Source organism: Oculina patagonica, chromosome 9 (assembly GCF_052425735.1).
Source record: "Oculina patagonica isolate OP01 chromosome 9, crgOcupat, whole genome shotgun sequence".
Lineage (NCBI taxonomy): Eukaryota > Metazoa > Cnidaria > Anthozoa > Scleractinia > Oculinidae > Oculina > Oculina patagonica.
In genome coordinates, this window is record NC_135766.1 from 21,635,827 (window position 1) to 21,662,197 (window position 26,371).

General features: G+C 38.1%; 1 protein-coding gene and 1 long non-coding RNA gene across 6 annotated transcripts in view; both read right to left on the reverse strand.

The window, feature by feature from the left end:
* LOC144666172 (uncharacterized) overlaps positions 1-26,371 on the reverse strand; it is a 57,599-nt gene that overhangs the window by 8,278 nt on the left and 22,950 nt on the right. The window lies entirely within an intron of this gene.
* On the reverse strand, positions 1,113-22,561 carry LOC144665914 (cartilage intermediate layer protein 1-like). Its single transcript, XM_078527197.1, has 11 exons — positions 22,435-22,561; positions 18,798-19,004; positions 17,725-17,829; positions 17,050-17,220; positions 16,408-16,581; positions 15,202-15,375; positions 14,125-14,421; positions 12,780-12,885; positions 11,770-11,924; positions 5,194-7,309; positions 1,113-1,297 (listed from the first exon to the last, which is right to left on the reverse strand). The coding sequence occupies exons 2-11, from the start codon at positions 18,985-18,987 to the stop codon at positions 1,294-1,296; spliced, it is 3,492 nt and encodes a 1,163-aa protein (XP_078383323.1). The 5' UTR covers positions 18,988-19,004; positions 22,435-22,561; the 3' UTR covers positions 1,113-1,293.

Sequence of the window (26,371 nt, forward strand, 5' to 3'; positions counted from 1 at the left end):
GGCCTTTCTTGTTTGCTCTGTGACTCTCGGCTTTGAACACAGATCTTCTTCCAGAGACTTTTACTTTCACATAACATTTATCTCCATCATTTGACCAGTTGAACGTTCTTACTGTGCTCTTATAGCTGTCGTCACTCAACCTAATGAAATTATCTAGCGATTAACCGGACATTCTGGCAAAATGTTTTATATTTTCATACAAATTTTCAATTTTCATTTACAGGTTTTTGTATTATTTTCAACTGTTATTTATTAACGTTTTCTCGCATGGAGTGGCCAGGCAAAAGATAACTATTAAAATGATCATGAACCAGGTTACATCCTAAGCTAAAAATATCGCATTTCAATATTACTGATTGCTTTGCATATGATAAATGTTACAATGGAATCTGAATTTTCGAACCCTTTATTTCTCCAGCCTCCCGATAACTTGAACCAAAATTCATTTACTTTGGATTTGCTTCACTCAGAGTAGCATTTTGATTCCACGAATTCTCGATCCAATATTCATTCTCTTTAGAGGATCGAAAAACCAGCATTCCACGTGCACCATGTTTAAACATAAGGAAAAAGTATAAATGCTGAGCACTCCTGGGGTGGCGCACCCGATAATCATCGAGAGTCTATAGTCACCAATTTTCAAAAATACGGTTTTCACAATTATCTATAATAAGTTTCTTATCTACACTGATAGGTTTCCTTTTCCAAGGGACCTGGTAAAGTTGCCAATCAGTAAAGTAACCAGTGGTGTTTCTAATTCTGTTGCTGATGAAGCTATTTTATCTACCTTACTTTTATATTTTTAGATTTAAAAATAATACTGTTTAATGATTGATGTTAGTTTTCAAGACCTTGCAACCGCACCCAAGAAGTCCAAGAGCTACGAAAAAGTTACCAGTCTTTTTATAGTCAACGATTTATTTTGTTAAAGTGCACCTAACTTCCAAATATAGCATTACTTTGGAAAAAAGTATTCTTAAAATGACTATTTTCGAGCTACTTAAAATACTTCTTGACATAACTAGAAAACCCTTAATTATATTTCTACGGGATATCTTAAAAACTGTGGAGTACCTTAAAACAATCACGAGCATAAAGATTTTCATTAAGACATAACACGTTGTTTCAGTTTTCAAATGCTGATTTGAAAGCTTTCAACTTATGGCTAGTACAGAGATAACAGCATTTCAAAGTAAACTCTAGACAAACTTCTCCCATTCAATGTTTCTCAGTTCCAGTCAGTACACTGAAACCAGGGTGCCATTGTTCAAAACTTTAAACATGTGGGTTGATTCAGCTGTAAAGCAAAAACAAAGAAAGTAAAAAGTGCTTTGTAGTAGCACATTTTGTTCATAAGCATGCAAAAAAACAATAATAAGAGCACTCTTAATGAACGCTCACAGTCTCTGTATAAAGGAAGTATCAGCCTTGACTAACCCTGGCTAAAATTCTAGGTCTGTTCCCGAGCATTTGGCAAATTATTTTTCTAAAACTCAGTTAGCTCTCCGGTTAAGTTTACGAGATTCGAACCAAGATTTTCAAAATTTAGCCGATATTTTTTCTCAAGGCTTCTTCAAAAGAAATCCCAAAGATCTCTTAAAAAAGAACCCTTTGTATGTGGTGAATTTTAAGACATCCCATAGAATGAAGAAAAGTTTATTTGAAGTAGAACAACTTGCTTTTGAAAATGCAGATTTTTCTACATTTGCAAAGTTGTAAGCTTTTAACAGCCTTGTCTGTCATTTAGCTTCAGTATTTTGTTATTAGCAATAAGTATTGCCAACCAGCTTAGTTTTCTAATGAATCAGTCAATTTATTTTCTGTAAAAGGGTTAAAAGAGAATGAATGCAGCTTATCAAGAAATGCATTTTCACTTCACATGAATTTACATGCACGTCTTACAACAATCACTGTAAAAACTCTATTAAGCCCCTATCTCTTCTAAGCCCCTTCTTTAATAAGCTGCCCCCCTCCCCGTCTCTATTAAGTTCCCCTTCCCTAGATGGAAGTCATGACCACTTATAAAAAGGAAACAAGATAATTTTTCTCTTTTTTAAACAATTCACGATGACTTACTACCGCCTAAACAACGCCAGAACAGCTTATTTATAATCTATTCTACTAGTATATACTCGAAACCAACTAGTATATTTAACAATTATTCCACGAGCGCGCATTGGAAAAAAAAAGCGCGAGAGGAATACTATAATTGTTTTATTAAAAACGCCCCAAAAATGGCCATATTTTAGATCCCCAGCTATTTTGTTGATGCGTATCGGCTACCATATTTGTGTGGAGCTTATATTCTATTGCCTGTTAACCAATCAAAATTCAGGAACTGCAATATACCATTGCAGGTTTTTAATAACGCGAAATATTCCACGAGTGACTTAATGTTTCAGTCCGGGTTTCAGTGTACCACGAGCCTTTAGCTCTATACAAAGTTCTAAAAATCTAGCCACGAGTGGGGTCAGATTCACGGTATGCCACGAGAAAACATTGCATAACTATTTTTTCCCATGCCTCTACGCCTAACAGCTAATTAAGCTTACAAGACGAATCCGTACAACCCACAGGTACAACTTCGAGTCAATATATTGCGAACTGAAAGTTGTAAAGCTTTTAATGTCACCGTATCCGGTCTAGATTATATACATAGGCGTACGGGCATCTTCGGACCTGGGGGGGGGGGGGGGCGGAGACCTTGTTGCCCGAAAAAAAAATGGCATGGGTTGAAAGCCGAATAAACAGGCATACGAAATAGTCAAACAGAACGTGTGTTAAAATAGCTGTGTACAAACCTTGCCTGCTTGCTTAAAGGAAACGATAGTTCTTAAATTAATCTCGTGGCGTTGCCCGAATGTCAATGCACTGAATCCTTTTTCTTCAGAAGTATTTTATTTATTTACTTTAGTTCAGCAAAAATAAAAGCATTTTTGGGGAGGCAATTTACATTGTTTTTCTCCCCCTTGAAAGCTATTTAAAATGTTTCAAACATTCAGGGATGAATGGGTAAAACCAGAAGCATATCTGGTATAAATACATTGCTGAAAGTTCTGAGCTCATATGAGTCAAAAGCATTAGCTTTATTACATTTGTGACCGTATCGCAGCTTTGTTTCAAGGTCTTAAACTAGGTCCACCGTGCGCAAACGTTCAAGCTATGGAAAAACTGATTGCAGCTGAATCATGCAGAATTTGCGAGAAAATTGAATATGATTATAGCAATTTGCAAGATGAAACGAAAGCAGATAAATAAAAAATTTGGACTTTTGAACCACAAAGTTCGGTATATTTTCAACACTTTAAATTGTTTTTGTTGATATAATTCATTTTGATTGTAATTGTGAGATTTTTCTGCTTATTTTCTATTCTTTCTCTGGCTTGTTGCCCGAATTCTTAGCGTTTTGCCCGAAAATTTTGGCACTGGGGGGGGGGGGGTGGGGGCTGCAGCCCCCCCCCCCTCGCACCCCCGCCTCGTACGCCTATGATTATATACTCCGTCTAAATTATCTATTTGGTGGCTTTTTCATGCACATGACATGGGCTTATAACACATGAAAAGCAAATTTGGCTTAGAGGCTTATCAGGCAAATGAGGAGGGGGGGTGGGGGCTGCAGCTCCCCCCCCCCTCGCACCCCCGCCTCGTACGCCTATGATTATATACTCCGTCTACCTTTCGGTTAAACGACAGAATATAGCATAAAAAAGTTGTTCTGGCGTTGTTTAGGCGGTGGGAATCATCGTCAATATTGTTTTTCATCAAGGTGACAAAAGTCATGCAATCCAAAGCTGTTTTCGTCGCCGTTCCTGGGTTTTCGACGGTTTTCGGTTGCTATGTGGCAAATGCTTTTACATTTGCATTAGTCTCTAAAACCGGTTTTTCCGAATATTAAAAACAATAAAAATGTTGTATTTGAGAGAATATTCGGTTTTTCATTCACTTTCGAAAATTTCTCTAGAAATATATTTGAAATGGATGGAAAAATGGCGCTCCCTTATATACATTGCGAATGGTAACAAATTCCCACTGGGAGCTTCCACTCCCAAACGCCCCAGGTTGGGATAAGATATGGGAAGAGGAGAGCTCGGAAGCGGAAAGGAGCGAGAGCGGTGATCAGACAAATGTAACACTGAGTTGGAATAATTTATATAGAACAAGATAAATTACGCCAACTTCACAATATGTAATAATAAATTAGCAACCTTATATAGAACGCTTAACGGCAAGCTCGCCGCTGATAAACGGCGAGCTAATTCTGTCTGTATAAAGAAAGGCACGAATAACTCGCCGCTGATCAACGGCGAGCTAACTCTGTCTGTATATATAAAGAAGGAAACGAAAAACTCACCGCTGATCAACGGCGAGTTAACTCTGTCTGTATAAAGAAGGAAACGAAAAACTCGCCGCTGATCAACGGCGAGCTAACTCTGTATATATAAAGAAGTAAACGGAAAACTCGCCGCTGATCAACGGCGAGCTAACTCTGTCTGTATAAAGAAGTAAACGAAAAACTCGCCGCTGATCAACGGCGAGCTAACTCTGTCTGTATAAAGAAGGAAACGAAAAACTCGCCGCTGATCGCAAGCCATCGCTGCGGGGAGGAGCTTGGGGCGACGATCTGATGTCTCGCTTCCGTTTAAACGAAGAGGGGGAAAAAAACATAATAAAGCAGGCCTATTCGAGTCAGATATCGTAGATTTTTTATCACAGAATTTCGGAATTGAGTGTATTACCAGCTTTGAAGAAAATCCAATTTAATTGGTAGAAGAATGAATGAACGAAAGAAAGAACGAACGAACAAATGAATGAGTGCACAAACGAACAAACAGAGGAAGGAATGAATGAACGAATGAATCTGTTTATTAATTAATCAGTAGATAACACAGCAGTTTTCAATTGAGTGTAGTAAAAACAAAACCAAAGTAATCACTCAGGCCATTCACTGAAAAGACACAATTGCAAGCAATCCAGTGAACCAATCAACTGAACTCGAAGCAAATACATGTAGCCTTGGGAAAACGTCAAGATTGGTTTTAGTTTCACTTTTGGTTGGTTGAGAAAGTGGCGCGATTGTCGTATAAAGCCAATCACTAATCGAGTAATGCAAATCCGAAGCAAATGAGAATTACTTTTGATACTCAAGTGAAAACAGCTCTATCGCAAGCGAGGGGAAAATGTTATAAAGCTCACCTGCAATCATATTCCAGAGCATATCCAGTATCGGTTGTGGTTACGGTCCCTGATGACGATGGACTATAATTCTGATTACCGTTAAGGCATTTTTCCTTACCATATTTACCGTTACTGTTACCACGAAACGTTTTGTAAAAGGTTTGTCCTGAGGTACTTCTGGGTATCCAAAACCACCTTGCTTGACCTGTGATTGCGGGTGGTGACGCACGTCTTTCATATTCGGTTGTTTTGACTCCTCCAGGACGGTCGGGAGGCTGTACTCCACCCAAATCAGGATGGACACTTTTAAAAGTGCACCTTCTGGTCAGCGGCGCAATTTTGACAAACGTCGACTGGTCTTCATCAAGTGTCAAAGTCTGTTTGGTTCCGTCGACGATGGGGCAGCTAAACGTAAGGCACACAATTTTAGTTCCACTTCCCGCGGTAACAGTTTGTGACATTTGGAGATGCAGGCCAATATTCTCTGTTAAATCGTGCCCTTTGTAACTCTCTGCGACAAATATAGCATTTTCCCCGTTAACTTTGATTTTAATATAGCAGTCGTCATGAATCCAATCGTCGGTTGTAGTTAACATGGAGAAAACTGAAGGGTTATTTTGTGGCACTTTAAAGGTAAACTGAGCACCTTTTGGACGTTGTTGTGATTTACACTTCGTTACTTCTCCATCAATATGTTTGTACATTGGTGAGTTTACTCCACTATTTACACTGAATAGAACACTTTTAAAATCAATCCATTGAATTGTTGTGCTGCCGACAACTTTTTGTTCTGGAGAAGCTTCAATGTTGTACGGTGCAGTGTTTGGCAGATTCTCCGTCTTAACTGGCTTAATGTAGAAACCACTGTGTTCGGCTTGAAGAGTGCAGTTTGCATCTCGCCATATTGGAATACAGGCTACACCGTAGTTGTCCGTAGTTTTTTCAGCATATCCACCGTAGGTCATACCCTGTTTTCTAAGAACTCTTACCGCAACGCCTGGAACGCCTTGCGCCGTATTCTCCCGCTCTGCCACCACTCTGACTGCAACTCGTATAGTCGGCAAATCAAAATTCAGTGTTTGATCTAGCGGTATTGCGGGAGTCACTATTACAGCAAAGAATACTCTATTGGACCTTTTCCGTCTTCGTTTGCTGCCATCTTCGAGATGAAAGTTGCCAACTTCTCTCCAACGCTGTGTTTTCTTATCGAGCCAATAAAGTTTTAGGAGAACGTCACTGGAATTTGTAAAAGTTAAGTTGAGTTTCTCAGGATCAAGAAAAACCTTCATGGGCTTGGAAATAACTAATTTTTTTCCGCTTTCATCTTCAAAATTCAGCTTTACCATACCATAAGTTTCCAAGATTTCTTCCTCTCCTTCTTCATCTGTTGTGCTGAAATCTCCAGGAGCGTTTAAGACATCTGATAGGTTACGAGGATCGGTTACACTGACCATAGCTTTAGCATTCCCCTTATAAACAGAACCGTCTTCTGTAAGAAAAGTTTCCTCTGGGAGTTCAAGGTCTGCAAAATTGTCACTTGGATCACTTCCCAAAGGAATGTCAAGAGGCTCAGAAGCATTAAAAACAATCGGCGATGGTTTTAGGTTTAGTTTTATTTTGTGAAAGTCCGAGCTACCTTTATTTATTACGAAAATCTTGCTTTTTTCCTCGAAAACGTTATAGTAAGAATCTTTTAAAGTGACGATGGCTCTTATCACCTTTCCCGGTATTGTAAAAGAAAATTGCCCTTTTCTATTAGTTCTGGCAACTTTTTCACCATTATAAATAACGTTTCCATATCTTATGGGTTTTTCTTGTGGACCACCAACAACGATGCCTTGCACAGTTGTAACCTTTTCTTTGCAACTGCCACATGAGCAATGCGTGACTATAGATAGGTTAAATGAGATTATATCTCCACAGTCAACCAATACTTGCGAAAAATTACGCGGTCCACAGCAGAAAGATGGATCCTGGCACGAAGACTTAAACGCGAAAACATCTTTCAAGCATTTTACTGGCTCACACTCGCCGACGTCGACAGTGCTGGTGTTGGTCCCACTGATGACACAGCCAGGAGGCAGGGTGACGTTCTTAGAACTTGGTGTTGGAGAACACGAGTCTTGACTCAGCTCTGAAAAAATAATCCTGAAGTTTCAGTCTCCTAGCTAGCTAGGTTTGTGAAAGAGCTACACATTAGCTATCGTATGCAATACAATCGGGTGGTATACTATACGAGCTATCTCGGGCAATTTCACTTTCTGATAACGTACAAGTCTCTAATTAACTGATAAACAGAGGCGTCGGAGCATTTTGATACGTAGGGGGGGTTGCGGATCCAGGATTTTTCAAAGGGGGGGTGGCTGTTTAGCAAAATTTTTGTTTAAGCCCCAGGTTTTTTATGGTATCAGGCTTTTAGACAGCATTTTGAAAGTGGGAGTCGAAGTTATTTCTGGTCTTGAGACCCATATTTCATGGGGCCGTATGCTTCTTAGCCCTAGGGGGGTCTGGGGGCATGCCCCCTCAGAAAATTTTGAAAAGGTGATGCCTCTTAGACGTGATTTTCGCGATTCTAAGCAGCTTTAAAACCTCTTCCAATTAAGTTATCAAACCGCTGTTTTTCCTAGATAATTTGGCAAAACTATTCTTTTCTCGACTTATCTTGAATTATATTTGGGACAGAAACTCTAGTTCTTATGAACAGTGATTGAAATTTGAAGTTGACAGCCTCGAACTTACACAAAAGAACAGATATGCGTTGTTTTGCTCGCCCGCTTGCGTAAAAATGTTTAGATCTTGGCAAAGTGGCCTAAGGACATTTTGATACGTCAATATTTTTAGAACAGCGGCTTTGCTTAACCCTATTCAGACCGGGCTTTTTTGGACCTTCTCAGACCGGGGGGGGGGGCTTCGGAAGCCCCCCCCTATGTAACTTCCAGAATATATAAGCAATCACCATGAAACTTATAGAATATATTGTACGTCCGAAACTCTTTCTTTTGGTATACATCACGTGGGATGGTGAAGTCACATCACGTGACAATTGCATCATGATGTCAAAACAGCCGCCATCTTGGATCCGCCATCTTGGATTTCCAAATTTTTCCAAAATGCCAGAAAACCACCCAAAATCACTGCAAAGTACTCAAAATGAATAAAAATGTGCTTTAAACCCGTAAAAATGTAAAAATAATTCCATTTAAGTTGATTTTTATTAACAAAAACACACAAAATTACAAATTTGGGAAAACATGCCTGTCAAAATGCCGTTGCCATGGTGATGTCAAGTTCCTGACACACCATCCAACCTTACCAAATTGTTGCCAGACAAATTTTAGGAAAACTCAGAAAGTTTGGCAGCGTTTGGCTAAATCTTAAAAAAGTTATAAAAGTTCAAAGTCAGCGCGGGCCTCAAAAGCCCCCCCCCCCCGGTCTGAATAGGGTTAAGAAATCGCTTCGATGCGAAGAAATCGGTAAGAAAACTCGATAAAGAGATTAATATGGTGACGAAAATCATGCCAGCAAGGCTAAAACAACTCTTGAAAGCTAAAAGGAATGTACTTTTTTATTAAAAAAATTATACACACGTTTTGTTACATTAAGCACAGAAATTCGTAAAACAGGCTGTCGAAAATCTCCAATTCTGAAAAAAAATGAAATTCTGGATGTTAACAAATTTGTCAAATTTACTTTAGCTAAAAATTTTAACACTTTTTTTCACCTTACCTAGTGTCATTTTCCTTATTTTCTATTTTAATGTGTTTATTTTCATTTTTCTGGTAGATCAGAGGGGGGTGGCTAGCCACCCAATCCACCCCCTGGATCCGCCCCTGGCCGCCCGGGGGGAGGGGGGGTTATCGTACTCCTACCCAAGCGCATACCTTCTTCCCACTGGGGGGAGGGGCGCACTCCCATAGTCAAATTTTCAATTTTACGGTGTCCGGTGTGTCTGTAATCGTTTTGCGACGATGCATAACTAGGAAGTTCAGACGATCCTGCTTCTTGGTGCTTCTGGGGCATTTTTTTGCAGAAGCGTTTACTGAACAAATCCCATCATGCATAACCGGCACAGCTTAAATTACAAGTTAAGGACGTTCGCGCTAATTGTTTATGCGCATCCTTACTGCGCACGTAATTCATGTCGCAACATCACGCCACGTCATGCACGAGCGCGCGCGCTGAGAAAACGTTTCCAAACACATATAGGGTTGGTAGCCGTTGCGTTAACTTCGCTTGCAGTTTCCTCTCTTAAACGGTCGGTGACCCCCACTTTTTTCGGGATATACCAACTTTACCGATAAATCTCTACTGACTGACAAAAAATGAGCGAATTTCCAATGTTGGAACTTTGTTATTTTTTCATTTTCTCCCCTCGCGTTGACCAAGTCACATTTTCCAGTCTCGAGTGTTCGCAAATCCAATTCTTTAAGGCAAGATTTTCCTTAAGGGACTTCAAAACCGAATTATTTTTGTACAATAGACCCACTAAAATAAATTCAGACAAAGAAAGTTAGCCTACATCAATTAATTTAAAATATTTTGTCGCCCGAAGCCGCTGAGGTCATATCGAGTGACGAAGTGAAATTTATCCAAATACGCGCCCTCTTTCGGTTATCGTATTTCGGAAACGAAGTCGGTGACCCCCACTTTTTTTTACATTTCTGATAAAAGTAACTAATAAGCTAGCTGTGGTGAAATTTTAAGAAAAATTGCAATGTTGGAAGATTTTCGCGCGAACGTCCTTAAGTCAAAAATAAAGAAGAGGACAATAAAAATACAAGTTTAAGTATGGGCTTCTATCCTGGAAAGTTTATCATTTTTTACCAATCTTTTAGAACATTTATGGGAAATGGCTAGCTTACATTTTTTTAAGAAGGATTCGTGATTTGCAACTACTCTTTTTAATAGATAAAAACTGTGAAACACTGTTTGCTATTTTCTTTATAAACTATTGTCATTTGTATCAAATCAGTGCCAAAAGATATCCAAAGGGTTTTGGAATCAACCAAAGGATAAGGTATTACAGGTCATGAGCAGGTATTTTGTGCCAGATGGACAGTTGCAGTTAGACCCTGCTTATTCAAACTCGGTTATATCGAATACCCTGTTATTTCCTGTAGTTTACTTTTGAGAGAAGCAAGAAAGACTTAGATGTTCTTGCTCTCTTGAAGCAGAGTAGATGTAGTACTTGGCGATTATTAGGCAGTGGTTTACACAAGTTCTTGGCTAAATTAAGATGTCTGTAAAGCCGTATATTATGGTTTTGTCGTTCAAATCAATAAAATCGTGCTTTTAAAATTCCACCAGTGAGTTTTGCCAGGAAGATTGCACGTTCGGGCATGAAACAAAGAAATGTTCTAAAGTTTGTTTTTTTTTCAGAAAGATAGCATTCGTCTTGTTGATCGATGATCATGAAAAATCTTATCTCTGAAAATGCACTTTGCATTGGTTGGCAAGATATGATGTGTAATTTTGAATTGGAATATAGCGAGCCTAATATCCTTGGTCACTTTAAAAGGAATGCTGTAGATAGTTTCTATTGTTTTCTTATCAAAGTTTGCGTCTTTCTTTGTTCTGCTGTAGGAAGTATAAATAAATTATTTAGTCGGCGGCTGGCATACTGATGTACGCTCCGAAGTCACCGATGCCACAGCCAATATCAAATACAATCTTCACAGATTTCGGTATTCTCTTTTCTCGTTTTGCGGAAAAGGAGTATCGTTGAAAGTCATTTACCGCCAAAGAAGATCAAAGATAAAATGTCTATTTTATGCTGTGGTAGCGATACTTTCCCTGCTCCGCCGCCTATGATAAAGACAAGAAAAAAAGCACTTGTATCTTCCATGTCCATATAATACAATGAACGATGAATATTGATGTTTTTAGTTCTAGCATCATTGGCAAATGTCTAAAAGTGCACAGTCCCTGACTTTTCTTTATATATTAAAGGTGAAATTGTCGTATCATTTCAAAATTTGACGAATAGTACAGCTAATTCAAACAGCTTTTGGGTAATGGGCTCCAGCATCTAACAATAGAACTGTTTTCTACCAAAACTCTCTGAGCAGACAACATTGCGAAATCTATGACGTTAGCCGTTCGTCTAAGTCTCCTAAGCTATTTAACAAATCACTAAAAAAGGAGGAAAAGCTTGCCCCTGGTGGTAGGGTTACCCTCTCCCCTGAGCCACCTTTAAACGAGAGTTTATATGAGTAAGGCTTTCCCTGTCAACCGACCTGAAAATTGGCCTTCCCATCAGTTCCACACATGCTCTGTATGTCCAGACTTGTCCTGGGTCACAAAAGCCAGACTGTTTAAAGTTGGCTCTCTCCCCAGGGTCAACCTACCTTCAAAGCGAGTGACCCTCCACCCAGGGTGTCCTCCCCCCAGCCAACTTTGCAATCTCTCACATAAACGGTTCGAAGCAATTTATAAGGAAATGTGTTAAAAGCTCACTCGCCCAAGGTGGCTCGATACGGAGGGTAACCCAGACACAACTTTTCTCCATATAAACAGGCCGTAAGTGAATAAGGCACAAAGCCGGTAGTGGTAAGGATTATTTTTAACAAAAACAATTATGCACAAAATACTTACCTAACACATCCAGACTAGCTGCTTCAGAGAACTCCGCACCAAACATGTTCACAGCTCTACAGCGGTAACTCCCATTTAACCCACGCGTATCAGAGATTTCAAGAGTTTTGTTGTAACTGTACAAGTCTTTATCAATAATGTTGTTGTCTTTAAACCTGAGTGAAAAAGAGAAATTAAACGAAAGTTTAAAAGTTGAATGGAAAAAGACATTTTTGGGCAGGGAGCAAGGGATCAATCAATAGAAGTAACTACAGTTGATTCCTGATAACTCAAACCCTCAATAATTCGAACCTCCAGCTAACTTGAACCTTTTCGATTCCCCCTTCAAGTCATTTTCTTACTAATTTTACCCTCATGCAATAAATCGAATCCCCGGTAATTCGAACCTTTTTCGATTTCCCTTGAATGTTCGAGTTATCGGGATTCATTTGTATTGTTTCAAAGTAGGGCTGGACCCCTTTCCTTTTTTGGTTACAGCGAAGCTTCTATGCCAACATGTCTCTAAGTAAATAAGTAGTTCGTTTTGTTTTATTCGTGTAACCACTAACCGCCAAATAAAGAAATTGCAGTATATGACACTGCAGACTATCTTTTGTTTTCAATATGGCCTTTTTATACAGCTTTATATATGTCGATGTGGATCGTGCATGTTTATGTCAACTGGTGCAAATTTGAAAACAAGGACCCATAAAAGTATAAGAGCTGGAAAGTATTGGAAACCGTTCTTTCTTCTCTTTGCCTACTAAGTTTGCACATGACCGCTCTGATATTTTCACACTTCTGTCCTGTATTGAGCACAGAATTAATTGGGTTATTGCCATTTTTCACATTCATATCTGACAGAAATATGTGTGTGTTTTGGTGATTTGTTTTATCAATGAGCACACTTTGTGAGGATGTATCATAAAGAGTGCGTCTCATTAGCGTTCAGTACTGGGCATATCTGTGTCCATCAGCTCGGCTCTCCATTAGCAATCACTCCATTATTCTTCTTACACAAAACTACTCACCATTCAATTTCTGGTGAAGGATTTCCTTCTCCATCGCAACAAAATGTAACACTCTGTCCAGGCATCCGTATCTTACTTTCTGGATGAACTGTTATGAATGGAGGAACTGCAAATGAAAGAAAATCGTTCAAGGAAACATGTTTTGAAACCACTTTTGAAGCTTTTGATATGGATCTTAAACAGACAGACTTTCTTTCAATCTTTGTTTTGAAACAAACAACACGAGACGGCGTTTATTATTTGTTTTTCGTGAAACGCTGAAAGATACATTTATATTTGTATAAACATTAGTAAGACTACTCCTTTCTGGAACTTGTATTTTTTTTTATTCGCCCATTACAAACACTATCTCTACGGGTTTTTTCTAGGGCTAGGAGTATTGTTATAGGTTGTTACCGTTTTTTGAGAACAAATGAAGTAACTTGTTAGTGGATAACCCAGGAACTTCGGTGTTACGTCCTGAACACCCTTCGTGATAGCAAAATCCGCGATTCACACCCCCAAAAGAGACGATGAGTGTTTTTTCCCAAGGGAATCAGTCCCCTTCCCGGAAAAATAGACGCATGCAAAAATCTAGGTAAAGCTTCAGGCCATACTTGATACTTGCAGCACCTTATACCATAAAGTAGCAAGGAGTATTTCTACTCCCCCCTGCATGGGATGCTATATTCTATCACAGGGTCGCCCCCCAGCATTACATTTGCCAGTATCCATTCATACACCTTAGCTGAATTTAAGAGGCCCTACGGGAGTAATCTATCTTGCCCAAGAACTCAACGCATTGAATGGCAATGGCAAGAATGACACGAATTTAGCCTGTGCACAGCCGTCCCGCTCCCTCCCTCCCCTTTTTTTGAGGGGAGCGGGACGGCTGTACACAGGCTACACGAATTCAATACACGTCAGTCGGGCCTTTTTATTCGATAAGCTAATGACAGATAAGAGTCCGAATGGGAAATGACGACCGGTAAAAACATTCTGAAGGCTGTCACTAAGCCAAGTGATAACCTTTTGATTTCCTGGCAATGAGGAGATGTTTCTACCACGCCTTATGCTAATTTCTGAGAAAACTCTATTGAGTGGCCACTTACTCTTCTCCCGAAGGCGGCCGCTTACAGCAGCGCCCAAAAGTGTGACCACTTTTAATTTATTCACATTCCTTCGTGCAGATTTAATCCAATCAAAAGCCGTGGATAGCTTGCAGTTGACTTCTGATTGGATTAAATCTGCACGAAAGAATGTGAATAAATTAAAAGTGGTCACACATTTGGGCGCCTTACTGTAATAGGGGCTCGACCGTGTAGTAGTTTAATTTCTTCTTAAAACAATTCCAAGCATTGTATACCTGCAATCTCCATTTTGAAAGTAATCGTTGCGGTAGTAGCGTTTTTTCTCACAGGAACAAAGCCTGCTTTTGTTACAAGCAGCTCTTGTTGGCCTGCGCAGACTCCAAGGGTTGTGAAGAAACCACTGGCATTCGTCTGTGCTAGAATAGTATACGGTGTTTCTACCAATGATATATTTGCTTCTAACAGTGGTGCATCATCTTCTGTCAAAACTCGACCAGTAAGCACGTGCTGATCACATGTACAGGCATCACAAGCCGCGTTCAATGTTCCAATGGTACAGGTTTTAGAACAATCTGAAAAAAAAACCAATTACAATATCAATATCCAAGTAACGTCAGTGTGAATCTAAATCGACTGGAAATACATGTTTGATGCTAACTGTAAGCTGGATGATGTAGTGGGAACAGTAGGCCGTTTTCGATTCTAGCTCCGAGGGCTGGGGGAATAAAAAATATATATGTCACATCGAGGTTGATGGATAAACGAATATTTTCATTTGCTTTATTCCACCAAGCCTCGGAACCAAGTTCGAATTTTAATATAAGGAAACAGGTCAATTAACAAAAACCGTGTAAATCATGACCAAGAAAAAAAGTCAATTTTGATACGATATCTTATAGGGCAAAAGAAGCATGCTGATAATCAGAAAGCCGTCTAAATGTACCGGTACTGCCGTCTGCTGGTCTTCTACTATTATGTTTTTGAAAATCGTGAAAACCGCGAAAATGAAGTCCCAATAAGTAACAATAAGGTTTATATAAACTATGAAATATGAAAAATAACATATATACATTGTGACTGCCGGTTTGTTTGTTTGGAAAGCTAGAGAAATGGCATGGGGAGCTGCAATACAGATCTTCCTGCCTGCAAGAGCTTTTCTTCGTTCCAATTAATCCCTTTTTAAAAACGCAAAATCTACCACGTTTTGACGTCAGTAGCCTAGAATTTTTCCGTCTTGTCGTAGCTATATATGATGATATTCCCACACCGCTATCATGCCCACGAAACAGTCTTGAGCGTGCTTGGTTCAAACAAAGCACGAAGTAATGTTATATATAACGAAATATATATACCTGGGCAGCTCCACTCAGCGCATGAACTTTTTTCAGTAGTTTTTCCAGCACAAGAAATTGGAGCAAAAACTGCTCTCTGATTTATGGCGACACAAGTTCTGGTTCGCTGTCGTGTCCCGGTACCACATGTTTTAGTGCAGTCGTTCCAAGAACTCCATCGAGACCACTTGGATTCTATAATTCACGTAAACAATATTGATAAACGTAAAAGTATTATCTAAATGTGAAAAAGTATTTATTTTAAAAGGAGGGCAATGTACGTGATTTTTTTTAAAGAGGCCCTACAAAAGTTTTCTCCTGTTTTAGTTTTACAGTGGAACCGCAGATAAAGGATGCTTACCATAATTTGATCGGGGGGGGGGGGACTCCCATAAATTTCGGATGGGGATGTGCCGCGAAGGTTCTCAAACCCTGACCCCATTTAAGGATGAAGAGAGCGAAAATTGATACCATTTATAAAGCCCAAAACCGAAAAATGACACCCTATTCAAGGGGAGGAGAAGCGTTCCATGACGACTCAAATAACGGCTAACCGCGCACGATAAAAACACAAATCTTTATTGAGCTACGTTTTAGTCAATTTTTTTTTAAAAAAAACAACAACTTCATTTTAACCTCCCATAAGCAGAAATGTCTTCTAAGTGTACACTTTTAGTTGGAAGATTCACTCTATTACAGTTGTTATGTCTGGCTGGTTTTACAGTTATTACTAACTCCATAACATAATGTGATTTGCGCGATGCAGTCGTTGTGTCACCCACAAATGACCACTGCTCACCATTAGAGTTCTCAGTAGCTCAGTGGTTAGAGCCTCCGACTAGTGTACGGAAGGTCGTGGGTTCGAGTCCAATCTGCGAACTCAGAATTTATTCTGAGTTCATTCTCTCCACACATCAATCCATTATTATTTATTTAAAACTAACTCCAACGTGATTATTAAAGGAAAATGGCAAAAAGCTCGTTTTCTATTTGCCTTGCACGATACATTTATACTTAGTTCTCAAATCCTGGAACAAAATATTGGACGAGATTTTTTTCGTATATAGCCCATACCTCTGTCCACATGGACCTAACTGCGGACAAAAGAAAACAAAAATGATGGGCGATGAAATTGGGTGTGTAGTTTCGTCCGTTCATTAAACTCAAGGCTTTGAGATAACGGAATCAAGTCGGGTTTATAATTTTCATTAGCTATAAAAATCCTACCCGTATTGGGAACAAGTTTTGCAATTACTGACAGGCCAGCTATACTGCTGGTTGAGCTGATAGCGCTCACTGAGGACAGGATTGGTGTGTCACCAGTACGGCTAGTGGCTGTGGTCAATGACGTCTCTTTCGGGAGTGGAGATGTCTTTCCCTGCTGAAGTGATGAGGCTCTTGCTGAAGATAAACATGAGAGGAAATTAAATTAGATAAAATGTGAAAAGTCTGCAGGCATTGCCTTACAAAGGAACAACCAGTTTAAACAATGTATGTCATTCTATAACTTTGTTTCAGTGTGGACCGATGAAACCAGTATTGGCCATCATTGGTTACATTTTTTTCAGAAGGTTCTTTGTAGGTTAGTAGCATTCTTAGTAGGTTTATAGTTAACATTTTAGTCACTATGCATTTAGTTTAGTGAATGTACTCTATAATTTTCCCCCCGTATTTAACTATCGTCTAGCTCCACCAGTTGAGCACTTTTTGACCCAAGGAATCAACTGTGATTATTTTATTTTAGTTAACATTTTATATATTTTTAGTTTTAACTTTTAAATATGCGCTGATGAAAGTACTTAGAATTGAAATCAGCGCTAGACACATGATAATAACTTAATCATCATCATCATTGCTAGGTGAACATACTTTGCTTTGCCGATGATCTTACACAGTCGTTGGAAGACGAGACAGATTCCAGTCTACTCTCTGTAGCACGAATGGCCATGGACGGGGATATCATTTCCGATGGCGAGGTATTTGTAGTTTGAAATGATGGACCTTCCTCGTGTTTTGAAGTCAGGGTATCGATTGTGGACACTAAAAATAAAACAATAACAAAAACGAATTAGCAAAAAAGGAAACACCTGACGTTTTTTAATAAAAGACGTTGGTTTGCCAGGATACACATTTATGTAATTTCAAAACCGGGTTTAGAGCGAAGACGAGACATGACAGAAGAGTTGTCCAGTCTCTCAGTAATTTTCGGACAAAATCTTCCATTTACAACTTGGTCGGCATTTAGACCATATACCCAGTAGACCCAAGCGACCCTATGAGCCGTCTCGCTTTAAAATAAAAGAACAGGTAGGATAATATCAAGACTTTGGTAATTTTCATTAGTAAAGCACATGAACATACAGTAAATGCCACACACAAAGCTCTCAACTGGGGATTTTCCGGCTCATGTTAGAAGGGTCGTGACAAGCAACCATTTTGACCAGACGTACCAGAAAGATTCCAATTGTTGTGTGCTCTCAAATACACGGTATAATGTCGTCCAAAAAATGCTAGTTAACATCTATAACAATGATGTAAACCAACCTGACGTAAAGAAATGTCGTCGAAATGTCGAAACACCTTTAATGCTTGGTCCTGTGCTGTTTTTGGCGTGAAAGTCGTCACCTCTCTGTCGATCTGACAATTTTTCTATGGAAACGAAAACGGAAAGTGGATTAGGGCGCAGACAAAAAAAAGCTCAACCTAAACATTATGACCTCCTTTTCTTGGAAACCAACGCTGTTAACGGATTAAAAATAGAAAAACAGATCAAGCTGAAGAAAAACTAGTGGCGAGTAGAGGAATTACGCAGAATTCTGTTGCTACCAGATCAGACAACATTAGTAGATTAAAGTCAAGCAAAGCAAATTTAAATGCACAATAGCAAATTATGTTACAACAAAAGACCTTTCTGAAAGATAAAATAAGATAAGAAGCGATGCTTTGCTCGACGGCAGAACTTGAAGTCTGGAAGCTTATGGTGTTAACTATTTGCAGGAAGGTAATCAGTTAAAAATCAAGCTCGCGCACTATTTTCCAGGACAACGTATAGCCTAATGCTCAGCCCGTTGTAAGTCTTGTAATAATGTGGTTATGAATTTTGCAATGAAATGAATGACAATGAAAAACAAATTTAGGCTTATGATAGGAGTGTCTGTAGAGAGAGCCAGCCAGCAATATATCCTATTGCCTAAGAGGAACTTGTGCAGCCAAAAATTATCCGCATACTCTGGGCAGATTACTTTGTACGCGCTGTAGTTTATCCTGGCCTTGTTGCTTTCGAACGCGAAAAACAATTATTGTTTTGTTAAAATGAAGCATAATATATCCAAAAAATATAAACAAGAAATAATTTACACATATATTCTGATTCTATTTCTGAAATCAAGAAAGAAAGCACCGTGAAAGCCGCAGAGTATAAATTTCAATGTAAAAAGGACGCCTAACAACCGTTTCTCATTTACCTTTTGTTCTTCTCAATAATTTATTTCTCCTACTGATTACATATAACAGATAGAATTATACAAAAAGCGAGCAGCACAGAGATCAGTAAAAGATCAAAATATGACTACTCAACGCACAACATTTAATGCAATGCTTAATACAATATTACTCACCATTGCTTTTATCCTCTCCATTGCCCGTCACATGAATTGGAATTAACGTGGCGAGGAGGACTACTATAATAACCAGGGCGGCAGCAGCCAGAATAAGCACTAAAAATCGCCGATTAGGGGTGGAGGAAGGTTTAACGTTTACCACGTACTTGTTCCCTTTCGCATTACTTTCCTCCGAGGCTGGCGCCATTCTCACCTCGGGATTTCCTGTTATAGAAAGAAAGATGATGGTTTGCATAGATAGTTATTGAATCACACCAGAATACGAAACATCTTGTGTTCAATCTGGGCATCTTGATTGTTAAGCCATTTTATAAACTCAGTCCAGAAATTCTTAAAATATTAAATAATTAAGACAATTGGCCCTTATTATTGACGGCATAAACGATTTGCTAAAACGCGTAGTTAGTATCAAATCTCGTAGGGCGTAACTTTGCTTTTAATGAGTTACTTGCGAAATCCAAATGCCAGTCTTCGTTACGTATTACTCCCTGTTATTTCACTGAAGTCATTAAATTACAATATTTTCCTAATCCATCGATCCTTGTCTTCAAATATTTGCGTCTGTCAATTCATTTTAAAAGAAGAACAAGATGTCATTTGGTTTAGCAACTAAACCGCAGTTAAATGTTTTAATCCCGTTCTTTTTGTGTGTGCGTTTCACAATGGCCAGTTAAAGGCGAACAAGCAATTAAGTAAGTAAGCAAGCAAGGAAGCAAGCAAGAAAGTTCTATATTTAAAAAGGGTAACACTAAATAGTGTACAACATTAATGAAATTGTGGTCCTCTATATAAAAGCTAAAAAACCGAACTACGAAGTTAAAAGCTATATACAATGCTATTTACGATATCCTAAATAAAATTTTCAAAAAATTCGAATTTAAAAACTACATGTAAAAATGCATACAATCTTATTGTTTTCTAAAATTTTATCTCTAAGAGTATGTTTAAAAGATTTAAGCAAGGCTTGCGTTTTTATATCTGATGATTTATTTTTCCATGTTCGTTTTTCTTCAACTAAAAATGTTTTACAACTTTCTGTTGCCCTATTAAAACGTGGAAAAATGAAATTAGAGTTCGAAAATCTAGTGTTCCTTGTGTGCCGTGAACTGTTAAGATTAATTGAATCTTTAAAATAATCAGGAACAGCAAGCTGAGTCCTCTAGTAAAGAATGCAGCACTGGGCTACTTTAGTATCGATATAAAAGGTAATCACTGTAATTGAATAGAGGCACAGACCGCGGCTCTGCATTTAGTATTATACTCTAACAGCTCCTTTCTGGTCCAAACGAAAAATTCTTTGAAGGCAAGCCTTGGAGCATGACATTTGCCATGCAGCAACAGCATACGCTAAAAACCGCTTAAATCGGAGAGTATAATTTTTTCAGTTGTTCAACATGCAGCTAGTCAAGACTTAATTTTGTTCAAAACAACTCTGAATTCTTTGTGCCAGGTTTTTACACAGCCTTTCGACATGATCTGAAAACGAAAGAGCACTGTAAGCGTCTAAACTGAGTAGCCGTGCTTATCTAACTTGCTTCAGCACTTTATCGGTGGATGCAGTTTAAGACAGTAAGTCAGCTTGAGAGGGTACTTTGTCCCTTTAAAAGCGTTTTCCTGACACAGCATTTAACTTACCTTCTTAACTAAATTTTGTCAACTTGGTAGTGGGTTGCTAGTTCTCCTTTGAGCAAGTCTTCGAACAGCACTTTATTACCAAAACGCTTTTCAACACTATAAACATTAGATTTAACTTCCTTCTCAATTCAGGAATGCGACTCATAGCCCAAAACACTCACTCTTCAGTCAATAAAATTAGTCTTGCACCAACACATCAGTCAGAAACTGTCAGTAACGAGGTTGATGTATTAAAGTCGAAATATAAGCACTTGACTCTTTCTTTTGTGAGTTCGAAATTAAACTTAAAAAATCCAAACAGAATTCGAATCATTTATAAGAATAATTTAAAAATTAAACTTCCGTGAGCTAATAAGTTTCGCTTCAGCCATCGGCTCCAAACAAAGCGTGTTCGATAAGTCTCTTTTCGTGTAATTTCAGATAGACCGGAAGACCTTCTACAAGAGACGTAACTTCTGCGAATACGTTTAAAATTTATTGAACCTTCCTAAAGTTCTCCTTGGTAACTTAGTTGAACGTATTTCTTTGACTTGACTTTAATGACTTCTATGAGTTTGACTTTTCTTTTCGAATCTTTCCAGCAAGTATTTTTCTTTCGCATGTCCTTTTAAAAGAAGTAATAAGTAAAACTGAACAATTTTGAGGTTTGTCACTCTTAATTTCTAATATCCTTTGTATTGTTTTTTGAAGCTGAAAACATGTCAAAGGTCAGTAAGGAAGCGGTTGTCTAGAAAGCAAGTCCGTCGGTGAACAATGAACAATGGCGGCCTCCTTATTTAAAAAAAAAATGTTTCTGTTTTTTTTTTTTTTTTTTCAAAGAAAAAATTCAAAGATGTGTTTTTTCTTTCTTTTCGCAGAGTTTTACACCTGACCAAAACTTTCATTCCTTAACCATTATAAAAGAAAGGCGTACAGATACTGCGTACATATCCTAATTAAATACTATTATTCTAAGAAACTTAAACAATAAGGCAATTTAGACAGCACCTTAGAGAATCAATGTTCATGTGCTATTTTCTTACTTGCCCAGCATATTTAACGTAGTGGCTAATATAATATTCATTATCATGTTCTGAAGAGAACCCTAAAGAGGTTGAAAGTTCAAGACGATGTCAGTGTAACTTTTTCACGCTCCAAACTGTTGAAAACAAATAAATCTAGAAGAAAACGTCAAGATATCAACGCTTTGTCATAATGATTACAATTTCAAAAATGAAGAATACTTCATTTTTTAGCCATGTAAGGTTTCTCCGTATCAGTATTCGTGGCATTAAAGATATTCTGTAGTCTTCAACTCTGAGACAACTTGAAAATAAGAATTGGCGAGATTCAATTGTTGAAGCTAACTTGAATAAGCGTTTTCGATTCCCTCCTCAGTTTTACCTTTGCATTAGTGTCGAATGATGTCAACGCCGCGTTACCTTCTTTAAAAAAAGGAAAGAAAGAAAAAAAAAACTTTCAAAGTGACTAGGATGCGTGGCCTGCAAATCTTTTGGTTTTCAGTACAGTAAACGGTTAATCTTGCCTTAAGTAAGTGCAGGGGCATTTTTTAGCAATTCAATGCAATATAATAATCACTCTTGCAAAAATACTTATGCTTCAATGTAATTTAACGGATTTTAAATAATCGCAATACATCCGTGGGTCGCGGTCATTAGTGAAGCGAAAAATTCTTTGAAGGCAAGCCTTAGAGCAAGACATTTGCCATGAAGTAACAGCACAGGCTAAAAACAGCTTAAATCAGAGCGTATAATTTTTTTTGTTCAACATGCAGGTAGTCCAGACTTAATATTGTTCAAAACAACACTGAATTCTTTGTGCCAGCCTGTTACACAGCCTTTCAACATGATCCGAATACGAAAGAGCACTGTCAATGTCTAAACCGAGTAGCCGTGCTGATTGAACCTTCTCCAGACCTTTATGAAAGACAGGCGGTCAGGTCGAGGGGTACTATGTCCCTTTTTTAAGCGTTTTCCTTACACTTAGTAATTTAACTTACCTTCTTAACACAATTTTGACAACTTGGTAGTGGGTTGCTGGTTGTCCTTTGGGCAAGTCTTCAAGCAACACTTTGTTACCAAAACGCTTTTCAACACTATAAACATCAGATTTAACTTCCTTCTCAATTCAGGAATGCGGTTCATGGACCAAAACACTCACGCTTCAGTCAATAAAATCAGTCTTGCACCAACACATCAGTCAGAAACTGTCAGTAACGAGGTTGATGTATTAAAGTCGAAATATAAGCACTTGACTCTTTCTTTTGTGAGTTCAAAATTAAACTTAAAAAATTCAAACAGAATTCGAATCCTAATTTAAAAAATAAACTTCCGTGAGCTAATAAGTTTCGCTTCAAGTGCTTCAGCCATCGGCTCCAAACAAAGCGTGTTCGATAAGTCTATTTTCGTGTAATTTCAGATAGACCGAGAGACGTAACTCTTGCGAGAACGTTTATTGAACCTTCCTACAGTTCTCCTTGGTAACTTAGTTGAAGGCATTTCTTTGACTTTGACGTTAATGACTTCTATGAGTTTGACTTTTCTTTTCGAATCTTTCCAGCAAGTATTTTTCTTTCGCACGCACTTTCAAAAGAAAAAGGGACTCAATCATTGAGAAGTAAAAACAATTTTGGTTTGTTTGTTTGTCACCCATAATTTTTTAAATATCGGCGGTAAATATTGTTTTTGAAGCTGAAACGATGTCAAAGGTTAGTAAGGAAGCGGTTGTCTGGAAAGCAAGTCCGTCGGTGAACGTTCGTTACGAAGTTGTCAATTTCGTTGCGAGTTTGCGAATTAAATTGCGAAGTTCGATACAAAGTTCCAAACTTCGACTCGAGTTTGCTAGTTGAGGAGACACAAGACTTGCTGTTTGAAAGTCATGGCCATCTGAACTCAATGATTTAAGAACTTGTCAAGGAAAGTTGAAATGTAAGAAAACGTTTCGCATGAACCGTGCATGAACGATCTGCCGATAAATAATTTTTTTGCATGCAAAAATTTGGTCAAATTTTAGATTTTCCGCATGAAAATACGTATTTCACGATTTGTGTGGAGCATAATCTTCAATTTCAAGTCTTCTGCCTTTGTAAGCCGTATGAAACTGGATGGTTTACCCATCCCGGCTTATGTAAAATTGATTTTAATCGAAGCCGACGCGACAGGGAAAATTTGTCAAGACAACATGTTCACGGCTCGCTGAACATCAAATGTTTTTAACCTTTTTATATGTTTTTATATTTTATTTTTATGACATTTGTTTCCAACAGTTTAGCGTATTAAAATCTTTTTTAATAACATAATTACAGAAGATTTTAATATGCACCAGTTTAAAACAATGTAAGGTTTCTATTGATGTTGGTATATTTGTTCAAAGTTGAGCTGCAAGAGTCGCTAGGATATTCACACTGTTCACCTTGTTTCCTTTAAAATTATCGAGTTCAGATCGCCATGCAGTATTTCTTGTTTCTCCTCAGCTAGCAAACTTGTGAAGTTTAATTTCGCCGAAGTTGGGAACTTTGTATCGACTGTTCGCAATTTGATTCGCAAACTCGCAACAAAATTGACAACTTCGTAACGAAGTTTACAATTTCCCAACGAACTTCGCAAAGTGGGCGGCCAAAGGAAACTGAAATCAACTGTAAATTTTTGCTTGTTTCGGTAATTTCGTTTCATCCTGACTCGAAAATCCTTACTCAAAAATCCAACTTAAAATCCTAACTCGAAAATCCTAACTCGAAAATCCAACTCGAAAATCCAACTCGAAATCCTACCTCGAAAATCCAACTCGAAAATCCAACTCGAAATCCTAACTCGAAAATCCAACTCGAAAATCCAACTCGAAATCCTAACTCGAAAATCCAACTCGAAAATCCAACTCGAAATCCCAACTCGAAATCCAACTCGAAATCATAATTCGGGAGTTAGTTTGTCTCGTCTTTCTTTTCGCATCGACACTGTTAACACGCCTCCTTTGAAGAGTTTTACACCTGACCAAAACTTTAATTCCTTAACCATTATAAAAGAATGGCGTAAAGATATCAACGCTTATAAAAAATTGTTTAATTCCTTTGTCATCATTATTACAATTTGAAAAATGAAGAATACTTCATTCTTTAACCTTGTTAGGTTTCTTCGTATCAGTATTCGTGGCATTAAAGAAATTCTATAGTCTTCAATTCTGAGACAACTTGAAAATAAGAATTGGCGAGATTCAATTGTTGAAGTTAGCTTGAATAAGCGTTTTCCCTTCTGAGTTTTACCTTTGCATTAGTGTCGAAAAAAAACTTTCGAAGTGACTAGGAGTTAACGGTGAATCTTGCCTACAGTAAGTGCAGGGGCACTTTTAGCAATTCAATACAATATAAAAAATCACTCTTGCAAAAAAAAATACTTATGCTTCTTTTAATCACAAAATGGTAATCTAACGGATTTTAAAAAATCGCAATACATCCGTGGGTCGCGGCCATTAGTGAAGTCGACCAATGCTCGCTCGCAATGATTTCGTTTGTAAAACAAAACTGCAGTTACAAAATAGCTTGCATGATAATCGTGACGTAAACACTTGATTTTTTGGTTTTCTTTATAGTGTTTTAATTTTCCTGTTCTGCAATATTAAAAGTGACTCAATGGAGTCGTTTAAACTGAGACACAAACCTTGAACGTGTCTTAGCTCCGCCATGGCATCGGTGTTTTCGATGAGAATCAAAATGGCGATACGTTGTTGTTCACTAGTGGATTTTCGTCGTTCGCGTTTGTGATTGGACGAACGACGTTTTTTCACCAGTGAGTTTTCATCGTTCACGTTTTCTACTGGCTAATGCATTTTACGTATCATTTGTACGTAATCGCTTTTTCGTAAGTAAATTTCAGTAAAAAGCAAGCAAGGCACTTGTGAATTTGTGGTCCTCTGTATAAAAGCTAAAAACTATTTAAAAGCTAAAAAGTCAAAAACTAAACATTACATTACATTATCATTATATACCATGCAAATCTATATATGTATATTTTTAAAAAAATGCGAATTGAAAAACTACATGTTAAAATGTATAATCTATTTTTTTTCTTTAAAATTCTATCTCTAAGGGCATGTTAAAAGATTTAAGCAAGCCTTGTCTCTTTACATGATGTTAAATTGCTCCATGTTCGTGTTTCTTGAACTAATTATAATGTTCTACCACGTTCTGTTGTCATATTAGAGCGTGGACAAATAAAATTAGAGTTCGAAAATCTAGTGTTCCTCGTGTGCCGTGAACTGTTAAGATTAATTGAATCATTTAGAATAATCAGGAACAGCAAGCTGAGTTCTCTGGTAAAAAATACAGCACTGGGCTACTTTAGTACTGATCGATATAAAAGGTAAACACGGCAATTGAATAGAGGCACAGAAGGAGACCGCGGCTCAGCATCAAGTATTACTTTGACAGCTTCTTTCTGGAAACGAAAAATCCTTTGAAGGCAAGCCTTAGAGCAAGACATTTGCCATGAAGCAACAGCATAGGCTAAAAACAGCTTAAATCAGAGCGTATAAATTTTTTGTTCAACATGCAGGTATTCCAGACTTAATATTGTTCAAAACAACACTGAATTCTTTGTGCCAGCTTTTTACACAGCCTTTCAACATGATCTGAAAACGAAAGAGCAGTCTAAACCGAGTAGCCGTGCTGATTGAACTTCCTCCAGATCTTTATGAAAGACAGGGGGTCAGGTCGAGGGGTACTCTGTCCCTTTTTTAAGCGTTTTCCTTACATTAGTAATTTAACTTACCTTCTTAACACAATTTTGACAACTTGGTAGTAGGTTGCTGGTTGTCCTTTTGGCAAGTCTTCAAGCAACACTTTGTTACCAAAACGCTTGTCAACACTATAAACATCAGATTTAACTTCCTTCTCAATTCAGGAATGCGGTTCGTGGCCCAAAACACTCACGCTTCAGTCAATA

What these genes read in the sequence shown, in the direction of transcription:
- LOC144665914 (XM_078527197.1), bottom strand. Translation starts at nt 18,987, where the DNA reads ATGGCGCCAGCCTCGGAGGAAAGTAATGCGAAAGGGAACAAGTACGTG. An exon ending in TGGAGAGGATAAAAGCAATG is followed by an intron (nt 17,830 to 18,797) that starts GTGAGTAATATT and finishes TCGTTTCCATAG; the next exon opens with AAAAATTGTCAGATCGACAG. An exon ending in AGCTAGTCTGGATGTGTTAG is followed by an intron (nt 7,310 to 11,769) that starts GTAAGTATTTTG and finishes TTATTTTTTCAG; the next exon opens with AGCTGAGTCAAGACTCGTGT.